General features: G+C 38.4%; 1 protein-coding gene across 1 annotated transcript; it reads left to right on the top strand.

The window, feature by feature from the left end:
• Window positions 1-807: 807 nt before the first annotated feature.
• COPB1 (COPI coat complex subunit beta 1) lies at window positions 808-22,287 on the top strand. Its single transcript, XM_051620910.1, has 22 exons — window positions 808-916; window positions 4,811-4,960; window positions 5,642-5,871; window positions 6,638-6,807; window positions 7,420-7,534; window positions 8,034-8,126; window positions 8,644-8,781; window positions 9,782-9,901; window positions 10,342-10,449; window positions 10,547-10,693; window positions 11,607-11,752; window positions 12,756-12,852; window positions 13,395-13,555; window positions 14,218-14,338; window positions 14,678-14,905; window positions 15,083-15,262; window positions 16,135-16,279; window positions 17,749-17,868; window positions 18,391-18,536; window positions 19,835-19,924; window positions 20,706-20,861; window positions 21,958-22,287. Exons 2-22 carry the CDS (start codon window positions 4,870-4,872, stop codon window positions 22,015-22,017), a joined length of 2,862 nt encoding a protein of 953 aa, XP_051476870.1. The 5' UTR covers window positions 808-916; window positions 4,811-4,869; the 3' UTR covers window positions 22,018-22,287.
• The last annotated feature ends 836 nt before the right edge of the window (window positions 22,288-23,123 follow it).

Raw genomic sequence — 23,123 nt, 5'->3', positions numbered from 1 at the left:
GCATGGCATATTTTCCATGTGGGGTCATTGATTATAATTCTTTCCACTGATGAACGGATTGAAAAAGATAAACAAGTTTTTGAGGTCGGGAGCTTGGTGTCTTCAGTGTTCTTCAAAAAAGACTAAAAACTTGCATCTTTTGTATGAATTAGTAAAGCACAGTGCTGTTGTGAACAGGCTTTACATAAACCATGTTGAATCCATCTAAATAAATCACTCATTAAAACACCAACAAAAGAATTATGTCAGGGCTGTATGTTTGGTGTTAAGCACTAGATCAAGCTGCTTGTCATTTTTTCCCTATTTTTTTCTATTAATATTTGTTTCTATTTTCTATTTAATATTTTCTATTAATATTTTTTGAATTTTGAATTATTATTTTTGAACGTACTCATGTTTCTATTACTATTTGTCCCTACTACTATTTTCCCCCTATTATTTTTATTTTCTTCTCCCCCCTGTTTTTAATTTTTTTCCCCACTATTTAAACTTTCTACCTTTTCCCGTCTTTTTCCCCCCTCCCCTGATGTGGGGGGTTTGTTTCCTTTTGTGTTTTCCCACTCCCTGCCCTTCCCCTGCCCACGGAAGGTGTCCCGGGGGTTACCAAGCCCCCCCCCCTCCCGCCCACGCGGGCAATTCCCGCCACGCCGCCGTGACTCGCCCGGTGCTGTGACGTCAGAGGCAGAAGCCCCGCCCCCCTTCGCCCCTCCCCTCGTCCTCGTGGCGATTGGGCGCCCCACGGAGGCCCCGCCCCTTTCGCGTTGCCGCGCGGGCGAGAGGCGTGTCCCGCTCGGGCCGCCGTACGGCCGATGTGGCCTGGGCAGGGCTGGGCTCCACGTCAGCCATCGCCGCAGCGCCGCGGGCAGGGAGAGCCCTTCGGGCCCGACTCGAGCCGCCGGGGCCGCGGAGCCGCCGGGTACGGAGCCTTGCGTCTGGGGAGCAGTGGCCTGGCCGGGGGAGAGGGGTGCGGGGCGGTGGGGGCTGCAGCGGGGGCTGTAGCGGGGGGGCCGGTCTGACCGGCCCCGCAGGCCCGAGGCCTCACTGCGCCGCGGGCATCTTCCTGGTGGGCAGCTGAGGGGAGCCCCGGGTACCGCTGCTGGGGGAACACGAGCCGGTGGGGCTGAGGGCCGCCTCGCTTCTTCGGGTGCCGCTGTGGCGGAGAGGGGCTGCGGTGTTGCTCTCTTGTGGGTCAGAATATGTCCTGGGGAATGGCGGGCAAACGGTGGCATAGAAATGTGTGAAGTTGTAGCTCGTTGCTCGAGACGCCTGGCATTTTTAGCTAAAAGTAGTCGCCTGGAAAATTAAGAGAGAAATCTCCTTCAACTGGCTATGCATTTATTCGAGGTTTTTTAATAAAAGGTGTTCATTATATATCGTAGGTCATGCATCAATGAAATGATGATTTTATAGGGTTTTGGTTCAAGAGGATCTCAAGGCATAGCTGGAGAGCAATCATGGCTGTTTGTCTTCCTGTGTGTATAAACCTGGTAACTTTAAATTTCCATCTACAGGTACTCAAAAGTTTCAGGTGCTGAAGGAGCCGTATGTACTGCTGTGCCTGAGGGTGTTCTCTGTAAAACTGAATTGTGATTTCATGGCTTAGTGCCTTGCAGGGAGGAAGACCTGGTTATGTTTCTCCCTGCTAAGTCTCCCAGTTTTGCATTTCAGGAGAGTTGTTTTTCACTGCTGCTTTTGAGATGCTAAAATATACTCCATGTTTTCATGCATCAGTGATCTGTTTGGCTGTGGTTTTTGAGTATTTCTGCAGTTGAGATCTTTACACACATAAAGAGACTTACTTTTCACAAAGAGCTGCTTTATGGTATCTGTAAGTCATTATCAGAGATGAAGATTCTAGCTGCAGGGTTTTGAGGCAGGAGTTCTGGGTGACAGTATGGAAAAAGTATGAAAAAAAGCTCTTGCTGAGGCAAGAAAACAATCATACTTCTAAAAATGAGCAGGAGTTGTCTATGTACATGTTTGTAAACAGTGAGGCTGAGGAATTTAATCCTTAAAAAGTAGTATTCATGACAGGTGTTTTGTTTTCAGGGTGTTGTAATTATTTTGGGGCGGTATTAGTCACAGTTCTGTTGTAGTTGTGGTGTTTTCTTGTGTAAAAAGAAGCTACAGCCCAAGTTACAACAACTTGCCTCACTATTCAGCCTGAGATTCTCTAGGTGCCCATTTCATGAGAAGAGGGACTTTGAACCCAGTACTAGCTTGTGTAGCATCTCAGCCGTTCCTTTAAATGCTACAACTCCATGTCCCACCTTTCCTTTCTTTCCTCAGAGCTGTTTGTGGGGTGCTGCTTTTAATTAGGCTGGAGATTGGGGTTTGGTGGTCTGTTGCATTTTGCTTGTTTTTCTTATGGCTTCAAAAATAAAGTAGGATAAGAGAGTTTACAGGGTGTGCGTCTCAAAAGTTTCTGTACAGATAAAAGAGGTGATGTGAGCTATGAGCTGGCACCCCCAGTCTTAAACTCGCTTGTTACTGAAAACTTTGTCGTGGAGACAAGGCCCTGCTCAAGATCATTCAACTTAGAGAAAAAGTAATCTGCCATGAAAGTACAGAATAGAATCATAGAATAGTTTGTGTTGGAAGGGACCTTAAAGATCATCTAGTTCCAACCCCCCTGCATGTGCAGGGACACCTCCCACTAGACCAGGTTCTTCCCTCCAACCTGTCTGTGAACACTTCCAGGGAAGGGGCATCCACAGCTTCCCTAGAGAACCTGTTCCAGTGTCTCACCACTATCACACAAAAAATTTCTTCTTAGTGTCTAACCGAAATCTACTGTCTTTTCAGTTTAAAGCCATTACCCCTCATCCTACCACTACAAGCCCTTGCTAACAGTCCCTCCTCAGCTTTCCTGCAGCCCCTTCAGGTACTCGGAGGTGCTATAAGGTATCCCCAGGGCCTTTCCTTTCCCAGGCTGAACAACCCCAACTCTCTCAGCCTGTCTTCATAGGAAAGGTGCTCCAGCCCTTTTGTTATTTTTGCAGCCCTTCTCTGGAATTGCTTCAACAGCTTCATGTCCTTCTTGTGTTGGGAGCTCCAGAACTGGATGCAGTGCTCCAGAACTGGATGCAGTACTCCAGGTAGGGTCTCATGAGGGCAGAGTAGAGGGGGAGAATCACCTCCCTTGACCCTCTGGTCACACTTCTTTTGATGCAGCTCAGAACACAGTTGGCTTTCTGGGCTGCAAGTGCACATTGCTGGCTCATGTTGAGCTTCTCATCAATCAACACCCCCAAGTCCTCCTCGGGACTGTTCTCAGTCCATTCTCTGCCCAGCCTTTATTTGTGCTTGGGATTGCCCCAGCCTACATGCAGGCCCTTGCACTTGGCCCTGTTAAACTTCTGAGGTTGGCAAGGGCCCAACTCTCAGCCTGTCTAGGTCCTTCTGGATGGCATCCCTTCACTCCAGTGTGTCGACTTCACCACACAGCTTGCTGTCATCAGCCAACTTGCTGAGGGTGCACTCAGTCCCACTGTCCATGTTGCTGGCAAAGATGTTAAACAGCACTGGTTTGAGTACAGGCCCCCAAGCAGTGACACTTGTCACTGGCCTCCAGTTGGACATCAAGCCATATCCTTAATTTGGAGAGTTTAGTGTTTTCATCTTTATGTAAATCACAACCTTTGATGGGGATGATTTGGTTTAGTTTTGTTGGCTCTATTATTAGTTACTAATAATAATTATATAAAAACAAGTGTGCATTTACATACTGTTTGACTGTTGTGCAGTACCGTAATTTAAAATAAAAAGGCATCTTCCTTGTTTTAATGATTTGTTAAACTCAGTGTAAGACTTCCAGAAAATCAGTAGCAATAAAAGCACAGAGAAAGTAATTTTTCTGTATTTTTTTGACATATTTTCTGTAGAAAATACAAAATGGCTCATGTAATAAAAGCTAATTTTCTTTACATGTCAGGTGGTATCATAGCATTAACTGAGCAAGCTCAAACTTGAGCATTTTTCATTATTTAAGAAATGGAATTAAAAGCTTGATTTGATCCTATGTGTCTTACCATATAAAAAAGCAAGAAACATGAGAATGAGGACTGAGCTCAATTACTGATTTTGTTACCTGTCAGTCACAGAGCAGCTTTGACAGATCTGTAGCTTCATCATACTTTTACCTATCAAAACGCTTGCTTTGCACATTCGTGTCTAGTGGAGCAGTTAGAGTGGAATTGGTCTGAGAATCCTTGGCAAGTAAAAGGGCAGTCTTGCTTCCCCCTCCACCATGCTGTCTTTTCTCCCATCCTTTACTTCTGCTGTGTTGGCTCACATGCTCATCTTCAAAGATTTCTTCATAGGCTAATACAACTTGTTAAACAAGTAAAAAAGGCTTCCTTTTATTTATTTATTTATTCCCTGCAGTGTTTTCCTGCTGATTTGGCAGTTTGGTCAGTTCACCTGGAGAGGGGCACAGGACTGCAGGGAAGATGGTGGGAATATATAGTGGGGGCTGGGTGGTTGAGTAGATGAGGGAAAAGCTGCTGCATTCATTCAGCTGCAAACAGGTGCCTGTACACTTCTGATGTCTCTGACTGTGCCTAAGTATTGGAAAGATTTGTTTCATTTTTTTTATTAATTTTTTTTGTCTTCGGGAAATTTCAGCTTTCATTTTTTGGTATTAACAGAATTATTTTAGAGTAACAGAAATTTGAGAAGGCTTTTGAATGTGGCTTCTCAAAAACAACAGCAATCCCTTCAAATCATTAAGTCAGTTTAGGGAACAATTTTATACTGTGTACTAACAAAATCTCTTAAATTTGGGATGGCTTTGTTTCTTGCTTTTTAGGTTGTCTGATATTTGTGCCATAATAATTCTTCTACTGGGAAGACTTGTACCCAAGAACCATGACAGCTGCAGAGAACGTGTGTTACACCTTGATCAATGTTCCAATGGATTCAGAACCACCTTCTGAAATCAGCTTGAAAAATGACCTAGGCAAGTAATGGACAATGATTTGAAGGATAATTCATCTTACCCAAACTATTCTCCAGTTCTCTCACTGGGCCTTTCTTAGAATTTTCTTTACGTTTTATAAACTCAAACAAGTCAATTTGCTGTTTATTTATTCTCTTGTTTTTTGAAATATGCACATTCCTCTGTTTGATGTGTTTTGAGAAACTTATTTGTATTTGTGTTTTGTTTTTTTCTCTTTTAGTCTCCCCAGGCTGTGCAGAAATTTGAATTATTTTCCTCTTGTTCTGTTTGACCTACTACCTGTTTGGGCTCAGGCAGCTTAAGTTGTCTTATCACTTGTTCAGTGCACTGCTGTATTTTGCTGGCAGAGATGGCAGTATTAGTATTTAGTTTATGTATGACATCAGAGTGCCTTGCAGTATCCTGGTATAAAAGGCTGTTTACATTTAAGCATTTGAATAGTCATGAAATGTGTTGAACTCTGTTAATTCCAGTAAGTTGATCCCAGAATGAAGTCTGAAGTCCATGCTTATCCTTTAAATATCTTTTGCTTCTTCTTTATCCTTTCAGTAGAAATAAGGGTGTGAATTTTATTGGTTTGCTTGTATTGCATTCCTTCAAAGGGGGTTTGTGTCTTCTGACACTGAAGAGCAGAATTCCTATTAATGTCAGCCTTCCTGATTTCATTTCCTCCACCTCTAGAAAAAGGAGATGTCAAGTTGAAGACGGAGGCCTTGAAGAAAGTAATCATTATGATTTTGAATGGTGAAAAACTCCCTGGGCTTCTGATGACCATCATACGCTTTGTACTGCCTCTCCAAGATCATACCATCAAAAAGCTGCTGCTTGTCTTTTGGGAGATTGTGCCAAAGACCACTCCAGATGGCAGACTTCTGCAGGAAATGATCCTTGTATGCGATGCATACAGAAAGGTAGCCCACTCATTTCATTGCTTATGTTCCTGTATTAGATCTTTATAGAAAAGTATGGAATTTTGTGATACTTAATAAATATAAAAATGGCTTATGCTCATTGTTTCCTTCCTAACCATTATGTCTCAGTGCTTCAGAGCTGGATAACTGTAGATAATCAACAGACCTACTACCAAGGAGTTTTTATGTATTCTTGTACTATTAAGACTTAAGAAAAATGTAGTGCTCTTTGTTTCCAAGTTGGTGAACCTCAGAGATGAGGGGTAACCTAGTTACCATCTTCATAGTGTCTTGGGACAGGCCATGAGTCATAAAAGGACACTGGTTTTGGAATGGCTTCTTCATTTTGTATTTGGGACACTCCTTCACAAAGATAATAACATCCCTCAACTTTCTTGGGAATGGGTCAGAAGTAGATGAACTAACATACACTAGAGGGTAGTATCCAGTGTGCAGGAATTCTTGCAGGCTGAGCTTTCACAGCCCTAGTAGTCAAAGGAAACACAATGCAGAACTAACACCCCCCCCCACACACACACACACCAGGATTTGTAAGTTTTAATACAGAGAAATACACATTTTCAAATACTGCAAGACAGCAGTGTTTTAAGTAGGCATTTCATGAGAAGATAGGGAGGTGTCGTGGATGTTCTGAACTTGTACCGTGGGAAAGCTGAGTGTGGGAAAAGGCTGGCAAGTGCATTCATCTGAGCTTAACGATTAGGTAGAATTGTGGCATTTCAGATATGTTTCTTGTTGATTTTAGGATCTTCAGCACCCAAATGAATTTATCCGAGGCTCAACTCTCCGCTTCCTCTGTAAGTTGAAAGAAGCAGAATTGTTGGAGCCCTTGATGCCAGCCATCCGGGCCTGCCTGGAGCATCGCCACAGCTACGTGCGCAGAAATGCAGTGCTTGCCATTTACACCATTTATAGGTAAATGCCAGAAACCATTCAGTGTTGTGGATGCAGGAGACCAAGGCTAGCTTTGGTGATCTAGATAGTTTTTTGAGGTGTCCTAAATATATATCCATCGCTGGTGTGGTGTTTAGGGGTTGGTTGGTTTGTTTGCTTGCTTTTTCTCCTCATATCTAATGGACTTCTTTGGAAAAGCAAAAGGTACTGCTGCTACTTTCTCAAGTATGGCTGAGGTCCTTGTATTGCAGGTTCATTTGTATAGGCAGATACCTTGTTAATCATCTAAATGTTATTAATAGTAATCATTGTCTGCAACCATAAATATAGAAAAAGCCTTGCAGGAATATGCATATATTTGAAGTGAGATATTCTTCATGTACTAAAAATTATTGCAGTTGTTACCTGAACCGTGTGGCTGAAGGTTACTATTAAGGTGAAATAATTGATGAGGTAATGTTTTGGCTGTCACGATAACTTTTTAAAGCTCCTTGAGTCTGTTCAGTTTCAAATAGCTACACTGAAGCTATGTATCACTGTTTTACACTTTTTGAATTTTTGGAAATGCTGGTCTTTAAGATATGCACTTAGCCCCCAGATTCTAAGGTTCTTTTTATTATGATTTTTCTAAAGAAATTTTGAGCATCTTATACCTGATGCTCCTGAATTGATCCATGACTTCTTGGTGAATGAGAAAGATGCAAGCTGCAAAAGAAATGCATTTATGATGCTAATTCATGCGGATCAGGTAAGGATACTTGTTTTCAAACTTGCTTGTTTTAAATACTTGTAAATGTGATAGGTAACTAGCCAGTAGTTTGTTGTTAGTATAAACTGTTTATAATAACAAAAAACCTTATATGGTAATGTTAACCCATTTGTGGGTAACTGAAGAAGTTAAAATGTATCTTTAGTGCTGTTTTCATTTTAGGTTTGCCAAGTGAGCTTAACCAGATTAATAAGTGTTCCATCACCTACCGTTTTATAGCTTTTGTAGTCACATGAGAAAAAAATGGCCATTTCTGTTTAGCATTTTGGATTATTTGCTCTACAGTCAATTGCCTTTTGCGCTTGATTAGTTTTGTCTCTGTTTTTGCTTTCTGTAGGCAGAATGGATTCATTTGCTCTTCAGATTGACAGTGTTTTCATAAATTATTTTAAATATGCTGTTCTGTGTTTTGATTTTTAAAATGTATTTAGATTGAAAATGTAGCTGAGTGAGTAAGTACCTTGTTTTATTTGTATAGGATCGAGCTTTGGATTATCTGAGTACCTGTATTGACCAAGTCCAGACATTTGGTGACATCCTGCAGTTGGTTATTGTTGAACTGATTTATAAGGTAAAAGGGAAATGTTGTGTTGCATTTAAAATAAATGTACATGTTGGGATTATATTAGGCTTATCTTTAAAATGCTGCTGGAAAAGGCATTATAGCTAGCATTTAGTCCATGTCAGGAATATGTCATTCTTTAGTAGAGCTCAGTTTGTCTCTTGAAACAATGCGCTCAAGTGTGCACTGAATAGAGCAATGTCTCACCTGATTTACTGTGGACCTGTGTGTTGTCAGACTGTTCTTCGTGGACCTGAGCAGGGCATCTGTTCCAGAAGCTAATTAGAGGCCATGCCTTTCCTTTCCATCTGAGATTTAAGACATTGTAGTGTCGCATAGAATTGTCAATAATGGCTTTTTAATAGCTTCTGTAATTAGATTATTACAGCTGTGACGTTTTATCCCCAGAAAGGGCTGTCACCTTTTGTTAAATTTTCTCCTTGTAAGATAATGCAGCAGTTACACTATACAATTGTTGGGGTTTTCTCCCTGTATCTGCCATCCACACATTTTTCTCCACATCTAGGTCTGTCACGCGAATCCCTCCGAGAGAGCTCGCTTTATTCGCTGCATCTACAACTTGCTGCAATCATCGAGTCCTGCTGTGAAATATGAAGCTGCAGGTACTCTAGTTACACTCTCCAGTGCACCAACAGCAATCAAGGTATAAAAGGGAAGTTTTCAGATGTTTTGGTAGATTTTAGTGCACTGGAATGAATACTGAGTGCTCTGTATGTCGATACTTAGAAAGAGGGAAGGCTTTAGTAATATGGGTTGCTTCACATGTGAAACACTGTCTTAAAATATTTCTTAAATTTTTTTGTGTACAAAAAAAGACTGAGACTTTATTTTGCATACCTGTCACTCTGGTAGGGGACAGGCCTGAATACTGTGCAATCTGTTCAACAATAGTCAGTACCAGCCTGCAATCTTCTTGGCATACTTAGCAAAGCAGACTAAAGTTGAAGATTTGCAGAGGTTTAATTACTTTCTTTACTCATTAATATTACTTTTTTTAGACTAGGGTGGAAACATAAGGCACTGAAAATTTACATTGATTGCTAATTGACCTTGGGTACCTATATTTATGTTTGTACAGCTAATGATTTAAGTTCACACAGAAATCTTGAACTTGTATAGAAATTTCAAAAATAGAATATGCAAGTCTAGATTTAAAGCATTGAAATAGTAGTTTCAAAAGATCAGGAGGAGTATTAATTCCAACATTCTTGCTTCAGTGTAGTAATTTTTTAAAATAGGAATATTGTTCATAGAAGCTGTCATTAAAACCATAGCTATATGAGTTAACTCTGGTGCCTGTTTTAAATCAGTTCTCATGCCCTGTTCTGTACAGAGCTGAGCCAAAGCTTGCCAGGAAATTTATCTCATTATGACATTCTTTGAATTTGAAATCAATCCTGTGTATTGTGAACTGATGCCATTGTGAGCCTTCCTGTGCAATTTTTGTAACATGGTAGTGGAATTGATGTTTACAGTAGACCAGTAAGTTTTAAAGACTGTTACCAGGTTCATTTCTGGGCCAGCTCTTTGAGTATTTGATTTACCAGTAATGTAGAAGGTGTCTTTTCCTGAATTTCTCTCAGAAATTTGCCAGTTTCTCCTCTTCATTACTTAAAAAATGTTTTTGATCCTTTTAATTTCAGGCAGCTGCCCAGTGCTACATAGATTTGATTATTAAAGAAAGTGATAATAACGTGAAATTGATTGTTTTGGATCGGTTGATTGAATTAAAGGAGCATCCTTCCCATGAACGTGTGCTGCAGGTATGTGAGCTGTCTCCTTCCCTGAAAGCTTACTGAAGGCTTTTTTTCCTAAATGAAACTTCAGTCTTGGGATGTATGGAAAACTGAACTTCTGAAGTTTAAATCTTCTCTTCATATTTTTTTTGGTAAAAACATATTTGATGGACTTTTTATGTTTATGACTTGCTGCTTTTATTGTCTGTATAAAAATTAACAGTGGCAAATGCTGTCTTGGTTTAAGATTTGATAACATAGCTCTACATGGTAGAGTTTTATGTAGATCTAGAATCTATTAAATGAACACTGTGAAGTTCCTAATGTCTGGGATATCTTGCTTGTTTGTCATTAGTTAAAACATGATGTATCCAGAAAGTCTGCGAATCATTGAAGACTGAAAATTAGAATTGTATGAAAAGGAAGTAATTTAAAGCAACAAAGTAGTTATTTTGTTGTTGTTTCAGGATCTAGTCATGGACATCCTCAGAGTGTTGAGTACCCCAGATCTAGAAGTGCGCAAAAAAACCCTTCAACTAGCTCTGGATCTTGTCTCTTCAAGAAATGTGGAGGAGGTAAAACATGTCTTATTTTTGTTTCATTACATTTTTATGTTGTTTTTTCTTGGGAAAAAGTGGGACTTTCTTCAATTTTATTTGATCTTTTCTGCAGCTTGTGATTGTTCTGAAGAAGGAAGTGATTAAAACTAATAATGTGACAGAGCATGAGGATACAGACAAGTACAGACAACTGCTTGTTCGTACATTGCATTCCTGTAGCGTTCGGTTCCCAGATATGGCTGCAAATGTTATTCCAGTGGTATGCAAATGTTTAATTATATCGTCCTTATATTGACATTAATTATATTGTCATTAAATATTCTCCAGGTAGCTAGAACATAACTGAAGCTGAGGTATTTCTAATAGTGGCTTCACACAAATCACACCATCTTGGAATTACTGAGACTGGAAAAGACCTCTGAGATCATCAAGTTCAACCTATGACCTAACGCCACCATATCGGCTAGACCATGACTATAAGTGCAACATCCAGTCTTCCCTTAAATACCTCCAGGGATGGTGACTCCACCACTTCCCTGAGAAGTCCATTCCAATGTCTGATCACCCTTTGCATGAGCAAATGCTTCCTGATATCCAACCTAACCCTCCCCTGGCGCAGCTTCAGGCCATGCCCTCTCGTCCTGTCACTAGTTGCCTGGGAGAAGAGCCTGACCCCTACCTGACTATAGCCTCCCGTCAGGTAGTTGTAGAGAGTAGAGTTATAGAGATAAAGTCTCCTCCAGGCTAAACAACCCCAGCTCTCTCAGCCTTTCCTCGTAAGGCTTTCCCCCTAGTCTGTTCACCAGCCTCATTGCTCTCCCCTGGACCTGGTCCAGCACCTCACTGTCTTTCTTGAAGTGAGGGGCCCAGAACTAAACATAAAGGACTTTTCATGCTTTAATTATTTGTCTTCTGAGACTTTATTTTAAAATATTTTTGAAGAACATGAGCTCAGGATACCTTTACTTAAAAGTGCAATAATTTGTATCGTTAGAGAAACAGTTTTGGGATTATGATATTAGGTAATTGATTGGAATGTACTTAAGTTTGACTTCAGCTTTGTATAATGGCAGATATACATGCAGTTAATTTTTCTGAATGTAGAAGGAAAATGCTATTGTACAGACTTAGCTGTGCTGCTCTTTGTGCTCATATTCACTCTTCCATGCTAGCTGATGGAGTTCCTTAGTGATAATAATGAAGCCGCAGCTGCTGACGTCTTGGAGTTTGTGCGGGAAGCGATCCAGCGATTTGATAACCTCAGACCTCTCATTGTTGAGAAGATGCTTGAAGTCTTTCATGCTATTAAATCTGTCAAGTGAGTCCAAAATGTGGTATCAGACAGACACTGGGCTACCCTGTGGTTCATTTGCATTGAATATATATTGTAATTCAGTATGTACCAAAATCCTTGCAACCCACACAAGAATTACTGAAGCTGAGATATTTTACAGGTAGATGCTACCTCTAAGCAGCTTCCTTATTGCCCACTTGTACAAGTCATACAGTGGGGACTTGTTGCACTGAATGAAGAAAGTAAATTAAAATTTCATTTTTATGATGCAATTGATAATAGTATTTCCACTTGCTAGGAGGTAGCGTTGTTGACGAAAGCCAACTCTAAAGTTTTATATTTTATAAAACAGTTGCTAAAGGATTATTGTAGCAGGAATTTGCACGTGTAGGCAGCTAGAAATACTGTACTTTATTAGAAAATGCATTCTAACATAGACCAGGCTTTGCAATCCATTAAGCTTCTTTGGTACCTTTCAGGGTTCTAAAAACTTGATTTTCTGATGGATCTGCAAAAGTTAAGTTATATGAGAACTTCTGTGTATCAAGGCACTACTCTGCCATTCTTCCAATGCACAGGAAATTGAATCCTACCTCTATCACCATTTCATTAAGTAGGGAAAAAACCAACTCTCAATCTTTGCTATTTTTTCTTTGATCTTCATTCACGTTCTTGTTTTTGTTTTTTCTGCTGTGTGAAGGAAGAGTTAGGTTGTCTCACTTAATTGGATAAAGCTGACTTTATTCACATACAGGATAATGATAATAATGAAGTTTAATTTTGTGAATATCAAGAGTAACACAGATGGGAATAAATTTGTACCAGAGAATATAACTCATCTGATAAATCTGTTCATTAGTTTACTAAGGCTGAAAGGATGGTTGTTCTTGGTCAAACTTGCTTTCTGTCAGGCATGTCCTGTTGAATTTGTCAAGGTTGGTCTTTACCACCTGACCATAAATCACTTCCCTTGATGCTTGTTGGAGTATATCATAAAGGGATGACTTAAGTTACTGGTTTTGTCTAGGATTTATCGAGGAGCTTTATGGATCCTTGGAGAATATTGCAGCACAAAGGAGGATATACAAAGCGTAATGACGGAAGTTCGCAGATCGCTTGGAGAGGTGTGTTTACTTCTTTAGGCCATCTCTGTGTTACTTACTGTTACGCAGTGTTTTTTCTAAGAAAAAGATACATTTCTTAAAATCAGGTAAGATGTAACAAGGCTTTGAGCACTTGTGATATATAATGTGCACAAGAAATCTAAAGTAAAAACTAGTTAGGGTTTTGCATTTGTTTTAAGTAGCGTACCTGAAGCCAGCATAGACTGAGAATAAATGATAGTTGTTAGTTGAGAAATGCTTATTTCAGAAAATTATGGCAGCTTTAAAATATATTTTAATTATATCCACTAGCAAATGAAGAGTGCCTTAAGTCTGGGTTGTTCTAAGACAATCTGTACAGTGTGAGCTTTGTGCATTGGTAGGAGACTTCTGTATGTATTTGAACATATGTGTGTCTCCTCAAATTCTCTCAAAACTGTGGCACGTTAACTGATCTTTTGCTTATAAAAACTTTAATGCAGATAATGTTTATTAAAACCTTCTGTAGAAAGAAGTATCCTTTTAATATTAATTTTAAGAATGGTTTTCCTGTTTGTTTCTAGATCCCAATAGTAGAATCAGAAATCAAGAAAGAAGCTGGTGAGCTAAAACCTGAAGAAGAGGTGTCTGTGGGCCCAGCTCAAAAATTGGTGACAGAGATGGGCACTTACGCAACACAGAGCGCTCTCAGTAGTTCCCGACCTGCCAAAAAGGAGGAAGACAGGTATCTGAGATTTCATATGAGGCCAGGAGTGACTAGGTTATTTATTTTTTTTAATGGTATTCTCTCTCATACAGAGTTTAGTGGTTGAGGTAGTGCCCTGTTTTAAAGGATTATTCCAAGTAGGTGGTGTCTGATAGGAAGTTGCCCAATTGCTTTGGGTTTGTAATCAAAACTTACTGCATATCAAATAGGACATTATTAATTATTGTTTCCTAAATTCTACTTGATTCTTTACAATTCATACATAAGACCCCTCACAATTTTAATTAACTAATGTGTTGCCTTTAGATTAAGCCTTTTTTTTTTCTTTATCATCTTGCACTGTTTATTACTTGTGATAGTTTATTTCCTTGGTAGCTAGAACAATTTTTACATTTCCTTAATTACTGCAGTAGGGCTACTTCATTTTGACTAGGCATCATCCTAGAGCTACAATGAAATTATTAGTCCTTACATTTTCCACTTCACTTCTGTGTGGAAATGCCTATGTGACTTGTGAACATCTCTGTATCTGGAAAATTGCTTCTGGAGGGGGATAAAAAAGACTTCTGAGATCTTTCAAGCTGGTTTTATTTGTACAGTATGAATGTTAATATAAGAAGATAAGTAGGCTAAAGGGTGTTGTCCAAAACTAGTTTTCTGATTATCATTTGTCTTTGCAGACCTCCGTTACGAGGATTCCTGCTTGATGGAGATTTCTTTGTTGCAGCTTCTCTTGCTACAACTTTAACTAAAATTGCTTTACGATATGTGTCGCTAGTGCAGGAAAAGAAGAAGCAAAATGTAAGTCACCTACTCTATTTACACTGTAGATGCAAAGAAGAGCTGGTTGTTGTCTCTTTTAAACAGATTCGGAACGGGCTAAGTCCAAAATGAAGTGCTGGTTACAAGATTGGGTAATAATGATAATTTGGGTCACAAACAGGGCCTACTGCTTTCCAGCCACTCTATCTAGACAGTCTTGGTTTCTAGACAATAAGTACTAAAAAATAAGTAACCAAATAATGAAATTTCTGAACAGATTAATGTGTATGTTTTTTAAATCAGAAATAGACATTTCTGTAAAGGTGTGTGGAATGCAGTAACCTCCTTCAATTCTCTTTACTTTGTCCTGCTTCTCAGTCCTTCATTTCTGAAGCTATGCTGCTGATGGCCACTATTCTGCATTTGGGAAAGTCCTCCCTTCCCAAGAAGCCAATTACAGATGATGATGTGGATCGTATTTCCTTGTGCCTGAAAGTTTTGTCAGAATGTTCTCCTCTCATGAATGATATTTTCAACAAAGAATGCAGGCAGTCCCTCTCTCATATGCTGTCAGCCAAGCTCGAAGAGGAGAAACTTTCCCAGAAGGTGAGCTACTACAAGTGTGTAACCATAAATGCTTAGTTCTTTTAATGGATGCTCACATCCAAACAAGTCCCAGAAATGTCATCGTTTGACTGTGTGTAAGTCAGCCATTATTTGATAGTGGCTCTGCTCTAAGGAATGGAATTCATAATGAATTCTTGGATATTTCTCTTCCTGCAGAAAGAATCTGAGAAGAGGAACGTGACAGTTCAGCCAGATGATCCCATTTCCTTCATGCAGCTGACTGCTAAAAATGAAATGAGCTCAAAAGAAGACCAGTTTCAGCTGAGCCTTCTTGCAGCAATGGGAAACACACAGAGGAAAGAGGCTGCTGATCCTCTTGCATCCAAACTTAATAAGGTAATGTGATAGTGTTTCAATTTTACACAGTTGGTGCTGCTTACACACAGGATCAGCTTTGGGAATTGCAGGCTGGAACTGATGAGCCAGGCTATCCTGGTTGGTTGGAATGACTCAGGTATCTTCTGATTAGGATCAGGAAAAAGATAAAAGCACTTGTGTCTAAAGTTGCTACCTTCTTCACATGGGAGGGGAAGAATAAGTAAGAGACTTGGAGAATGCAGAGAAGGTACAAACAGAAGAAATCTCTTGATTCAATAGTTTAGTTAGGGTTAAAAAAACCAGACTTTTATTCCATAATAGCCATCATGAATTCTTTTTACTGTTTAAAGTTACCTTTTCATTTTAAATCAGTATTTCTTTGTCCTGCTGATCTTTTTGAGAATAAATGGCATTACAGTCCATATTTTAGGAACTTATATGATTTCAGAATACATTTCATCTGGAAAGGTTTATAATTGTAGTGTGTATGCAAAAGGACATGTCAAGGAAGGATGCAGTTAAATTCGTGTGTATGTGTAATAAGGACAGTCACTGTGCTTAGCTATAAACTGGTGACATCTGTTTATTTTGGAAGATTTACGCATGAACTTTAAATTTTCTAAGCATCACAACTTCTCTAAGTACTATTTTCTAGACAAAACTTGTGATGATTGTTCAGTGTTTTTTCCAATTTTTTTTTTTTTTCTTACTAGCAAGTTAGTTCTATGGAATCAAAAGCTCTTTGCACACCTGTTTGATTTGGAGGCTCATATTAAAGAGCAGTGAATTGAATTGTACCTTATTCTTAACTTTTATCATTGTTTGACAGAATTCCATGTTTTAAACTGGTTTAGGAGAAGGGGAATACCTTGAACTCTTTTCTTTCACAGGTTACTCAACTGACAGGTTTCTCAGACCCTGTTTATGCAGAAGCCTATGTCCACGTCAATCAGTATGACATCGTGCTGGATGTGCTTGTGGTCAACCAAACCAGTGACACTCTGCAGAACTGCACTCTGGAACTAGCCACACTAGGTAAGGGGTGCTGGGGGAAACAAAGCAACTGTTGGGCAGCAGTGAGGTACTGGGCATGGGCACCGAGTTGTATGGAGTTTCTGAAACACTTCTAATTTCTGACAGATTTGTGTTAGCAAGTTGCCATTTTGACAGGATGTTTATTAATGCCAGAAAATGCTTTTTTTTCTTCCAAAAAGTGGAAGACTTGTATCTACTGACTTTGATAATACTATCTGATGATGTAAACAGTAGTCAGATTTTGAACTTTTTCATGCTTTTTTCCCTAGAAAAATAGCATTCCATTTCCTCTCCTCCTTTCTTCTGAAATATGAAGAGGGTTTTTTTTATACTTATTCCCTATTGTGCTCTTTGCATAGTGAAAGAGGACAAAATCCAAACTGATATGAAGGAAATGTCAGGCAACAGAAAGCTATCTGCCCTACATGGTTCCTGCACTCAACCAAAAGTACTTAAATACTGCATTTACTCAGCAGAATTCATTCCCTGTGCCTACAGCTGAACCAGACATTTGTTTGAACAATGCTGAGGCTTCATCGACTTCTGTAGGGGAGGGACTGAAGCAGATCATCCAAGAACAGTGACCAATTTCCTAGTAGTTGTTTTCTGGTTTGGCAGACAGGAATTGAAATAAGTTTACAGCATACTAGGAGAATGCAGGTTATAGACATTTAATTGATGTAAATATGACTGGAGGTGAATAATCCTCTTCCTGATCTTTTGTAAATTATCTGATCAGACTAATGATGGCGATTAATAAAACTAAGATATTATTTAATAGGTTGTCATTTTCTCAGTAAAGTCATTCTATATTTTCCCAGTTGGTGTCTTCTGATATATTGTGAAAACTTACTTCATTCATCATTCTTGTGTGTAGAGCTTTTGCTGGTTGTGCTGTGTTCTCAAATTGATCAGTTTGATGGAGCTAAGGATTCTTTTATAATTGCTTACTAAAGCATTAGGGAAAATACATCTCTTACTCTTTCCTGGGAGCAATTGCATTCAAAATCAAGGTGATACTTTGCCCTGTTTATAAATAGCTTAGTGCACGTAATACTGGATGTTGAACTTTGATTTTTAGACACTTGACTAGGATTTGGTATTATGTTGTCAGTGATTAAAACACAAGGTAGAATTAACCATTTTGTGAATGGTAAAAACTCTTAATACTAGACTCAACCTAAAGCCCATTTACAGTGGTTATTACATTTGTTTTCATTGGGGTTTGGGTAAATAAACTAATAATTTAACTGAAATTTTTAATGTAATATAAATTATTTTGTCTTGCAGGTAGCAAACTGTAAAAACACCAAACAACAACCAAACAACCAATATCTTCATGCTAGTATTTAGTGCAACTCTGTAGATTTTAGAATTGAGTGACAAGAAAATAAATTTTATTCCAAAAGCTGAACTCACTGTGTAGTGTTAATGTTCCCTGATCCCCGTCTCCTGATTTCTTTACACAGGTGACTTGAAACTTGTGGAAAAACCATCTCCTCTGACACTTGCTCCACATGATTTTGCAAACATTAAAGCTAATGTCAAAGTTGCTTCGACAGAAAATGGAATAATTTTTGGTAATATTGGTAAGTAAACAATTCAGTATGCAAAATTAGTATTAATGTCTAGCATTTCTGACCTGCTTAATGAGCACAAAAATAATTAAAACATTTCATACTGGAAGAGGAAATTAAGTGGTCTACAATATATGAATATTTTGTGTTTATTTTTAAAAATTTTTCTGTCCCTTTTACTTAAAATCATGATTTTACTTAAATCTTACATACTTACAATGATTTTACTTAAAATCATAGTAGAGTATGCTACCTTTAGAATGATTGTCAGCATGATACTTGCACCCAAGTATCTTAATCTTGCAACCAAGACTCTGAATTTGAAGTGAGCTAGACAGCTTTGCCTAAAAGACCAACACACGTAACACAAAGTTCTGGGGCAACTGGTTAAAGATCTTGAAGAGGACAGAGGTCAGCAGTGAGACTGAGCAAGCAGTGAGACTGTTATTAACTGGCAGGTGGTAACTGAGCACTCTTATTCTGTGCAAATTCACTTTTTTTAAACATCAGTGTGGTTTGTGTTTTTTATTGCAGTGTACGATGTCTCTGGAGCAGCCAGCGACAGGAACTGTGTGGTTCTCAGTGACATACACATTGACATCATGGATTACATCCAGCCTGCTTCTTGTACAGATGCAGAGTTCAGACAGATGTGGGCAGAATTTGAGTGGGAAAACAAAGTTAGTTTTATTTTTTGTATTTTCTTTGGCATTTTTATTAAGTGTAATTCTGTTTCTACATCAGCTTGTATCTTACGATATGAACCTCATTCAACATCTGCACTAGATGTTGGCCTCAAGTAACTCATTCTCTTATTATCTTACCTGTTTCACAAGGTTAGTGATGCATTAACTAGTATTTTCTTACAAAAGATGTATGTGCATTCAGCTTTGCCTCATATACTGAAGGTGTCCAAGTTGCATGGTGATTGCTGTGTATTTTGGCTGGAAGGTGACACAGCAACAAGTACAATACGTGCTGAGACTGCAGTGTTAGTCCTGCTGCTTAGCCTCTCCAGTTCTCAGTTACACTGGGTTTTTTTTTGTTGTTGTTTTGGTTTGTGGAGTTCTTTTTTAAATCATAGAATGTTTTGGGTTGTAAAGGACCTTTTAAAGATCCATCCCCCCTGCCATAGGCAGGAGCATCTTATACTGTATTACTTTGCAATACAGCTGTAACATACAGAATGGTTATGAATGCTATGTAAGACCAACAAAATGTTAGGTTCAGGTAATACAGGAGGATGCCCAAACTGTTAGTTGAAAAAGGGATTAAAGGAGATCTTGCGCAACAGAGCAAGGTAATTTTAAGAACAGAATATGAACACTAAAACAGAATGGGACATACTTTACACAAGTAAAGTAGCCTTGTTTGCTACATATATTTACATGCTTTCACTTGAGAGTGGATTTAACTTCCCTCAAAGGCAGCTTTTAAACAACTAGTTTTAATTTATAATATGTGAAGACTCAGCAATTTGTAAACTACTCCTAAAAGATGTGTTAAAAAGCAATTTAAACAAGAATGACAATCCTCAATATGAGGAAGCTGACACAGCCCAGAGAACTTTGCTCCTAGAAGGGAAATACAAGAGTAATTTTTATCATTGCTTAAAGGAAGCTTTCTGACTAGATATCATTGTCTTTTGTGCTGACAGTGTGTCAATTATGTTCAGACAAGAAGTATGCTATTGGCTGCCGAGAGTCTAGGTGTTCAGCAGAGTATCATATTCACCTGACACATTTTAGAAACCATAGTCATAGCATGGAATTCCCACCCTTTAACAAGTGTGTGGCAGGAGGTGAAGACTTTGTATGCCACCATGTAACGTGATTTGGAGCTAGAATACTGGATGGGGTGTTCCTCGAGGAGAAGTGTAGCAGTAATCTTCTTTACGGGGCCCTGAAGAAGAGATGCTTGCAGAAATGCCTGAGATATTAATTAAAGTAAATGCCATTTTTTCCCTCTTCTTCACAAGGTTACAGTGAATACCAATATCATTGATCTGAATGAATACTTGCAGCACATACTGAAGTCAACCAATATGAAATGCCTGACTCCAGAGAAGGTGAGCTATTTGCTGGAAGACTTTTAGTCACCATTTTAATTGGCATACTTGGTTTAATTTGTTTAGCATTTGTTATATATATATTATTAGAGATACTTGTTTCCAATTTGAAATAGTGCAAATGCCTCAAAGCTTTTAAATGAGTGCTCTGAAATGAGTAAAGGTAAGGTAATGTTATCAAAATTCTGTGTCACTTAATCACTTCAACTTGTTTCTTGTCCAGCTAGAAAATCAGAATGTCTGTTTTAATTTGTAGTAGCTAAGCTGTAGTATGGATTTGATGGAACAATATCTTTTTATACAAGGAGTTTTCAGGTAGCTTCCAGTTCTTCCTTCTGTGTCAAAATTTACCTTTCTTTTGCCAATTTAGCCATTTTGTTGTAAAGCAAAATACATATTTATACATACACCGTAGCTATTTGTTTTTAATATATAATATGTATAAAATAGCTATCAGCTAATATATGTATAGTAGCCAAAATAGGTATAGTAGCCATTGCTACTATTTAGCTTCTTTACCATTTTGCTGTTCATTAAATCACATAATAAAATGCCTTCCTACCTTATTTTCATGAATATTAAAGATTGCATATCTTTCAATGCTAATTTTAGAAAAAGGCCACCAGGGTTTCCCATTGCATGATTCTCAAATTTATGAAGTACTCTATGCAAAGAAGTTTAAATGTTAAATACTGATACATGCCTAGCTATGCATAGGATGAATTTAAATGTGTTTAAAGTATTTTGGCCTTTCTAAGATGTTCAAATGTGCTTTTTCTAGGCACTTTCTGGTTATTGTGGCTTTATGGCAGCCAATCTTTATGCACGTTCCATATTTGGGGAAGATGCACTTGCAAATGTCAGCATTGAAAAGCCAATTCATCTTGGCCCAGAGGCACCTGTCACTGGCCACATACGGATCCGTGCAAAGAGTCAGGTAATGCAGCTTCTCTTCAGAGCACTGTTTCTCCCTGTCTTTTTTTAAAAATGTACTGAACGCTTTAAAAAACTTGTGAATTTTTGGATGTTAGTTATTGTCACAGTTTGACTCAGGTTCAGCAATTCGTTAGGAGTTCAAACTAGGACAGTTAGTTTCTAGTATTAGGTAAATGTGAAAGTTTTTAGAGAAGATGATTATAGAAACTTCAGCCTTAGTTTTTAAATAACTATCTTATATGCATTTTGTGAGGAAAAAATGGCTTTTAAGTTAGATGTAATCATACCCTAAAACCACATTGCACATAATCTGTCCCAGTGTGTTATAAAATAGGCCTTTGGGCCTGGAAATAGGATAGTATACTTGATTTGCTTTAAGTAAAGAGCAAATGCTCCCCAAGGTTCCATGATCTGTTTCCTACTTAATTACACATTTCAAATTCATACAGCAAGGAAGTTTTATGCATGTAATTGCTTTTCGCTGGTTCTTTTTAGACAACAACAAAAGAAAACCCAAAGACTTTGAGTAGAACCATTCTATGGCTGCTTTGGATTTTAGAACTTCTACCTTCTGACTAAAAGAAGTACAAAATTTGGAATTGTTTAATAAACAGAATAGCTAGTGTACCAATAGAAATATTTTAAACAGTGTGCAATAAAGAACTGCCCGAGAATTTTCACACTAATAACAAAACCATTTAGTTTATGTGATGTCATTGTAAAGATTTCAACAGCAGAATTTCAGTAACTGGGCTGACACTTTAATTTCTTTAGTGGCAGTATACTTTCAAATGGTGGGAGGTCAAAAAGCATATTTTTTTTTTTCTTAGCTTCCTGCCTTTTTACTATTGGTAACAGATTTAGCAGTTGCAAGCTCAAAGTTAAGTTTAATTATTTCAACAGTATATGTACGTCTAGCCTTTACCTAGTGTCAAGAAGGTGTACACTATAATGTATTTAAATAAATTACCAGTTTGAAATACTTCCATTTCCATGCCACTGACTTTGTAGATTTCTATATATGAAATTTCCATTTTAATATAGATAAAGTTATTTTGATATTTGTGTCATGAGTGTCTTCTTTCTTATCCTTACAGGGAATGGCCCTGAGTCTCGGAGATAAGATCAATCTGTCTCAGAAGAAAACAAGTTTATAAATTTTACCTAATGTCTTTTCAGGTCTTTTACAATTTAACCTTAGGTATGTGGCTTTTGGGGTCCAGAACATCTTATAATCTTCAGTGTTCTGTAACTGTAGAAGCCAAGCTTTTGAGCTGAAAACATTCCAGCAGATAATTTATAGATTCTCCATGATTGATACTGAGCAAAATTTTAAATATCCAGGTTTTTTGTTTGTCCTGGAAGTCATGTTTTCTTTGTCTCTAATATACTGATGCTCACAGTACAATAAACAAATTATGCCAGTACTGTTTTGTCTGTAAATTACACACTATATTATTAGATCAGTATTGAATATCTGGTGGGGGTGTTTTGATACTCTAAGAAAGTGGGAGTATTTAGTAACATAAGTGTTTACAATAATGACTAGGCTTGAATTGTGTGAATTTATGAACATGACTCTTAAAATACTCTGTTCCTAAGAGAATATGTACATATACACACACACATATATATGCAACAGCTAAATCAAAGGCTCTATGTTCTGAATGGTTGGTTTAATACTGTAATCATTTGTCACAGACAAGCTTGTAATACCAGAAGAGATTGTCAACATTTAGTTCTTTCCAGCTAGCAGAACCTCAAACTTTGTTTCTGAAACGCTTTTCTAACACCGTTACCGTGAGTAACGAAGCATTGCTGGTGGTGATCTTTTTCAGTTAATACAGACAAGACAGCCAAAGGCAATATTCAAGCCATAGCAGCATAAGCAGTATTTTCAGTGAGTGCAACCATTAGCCACATGTGTAAGCTCAGGAAGGAAAGATTGAACCAAGTTGAGGAACTGCAGAAAAGGAAGAATGGTGAGTGAAGGTCAGGTCAGACTGGAAGTGAGTTCACACCATTTGGCTACTAAATGTTAGGCAAATTAGCAGTAGATTAAAACATATTACCATTAGATTGACAGTAAGTTTAGCTGAATCTGTTAAGCATTAATTCTGAATTTGTTAAATTGTTGCAAGCAATTAATTTGACAGAAATGTCCCCAGAGCCAAGAGTACTCTTCCAGTTGGCAGAAAGTCTTGGTGCTGAAACTAAACAGATGTGTCCTGCTCCAGTGGGACAGGACCGAGTTACTATCCTG

This window comes from Apus apus, chromosome 5 (genome assembly GCF_020740795.1).
Source record: "Apus apus isolate bApuApu2 chromosome 5, bApuApu2.pri.cur, whole genome shotgun sequence".
NCBI lineage: Eukaryota > Metazoa > Chordata > Aves > Apodiformes > Apodidae > Apus > Apus apus.
This window is presented reverse-complemented; position numbering and strand designations above follow the sequence as displayed.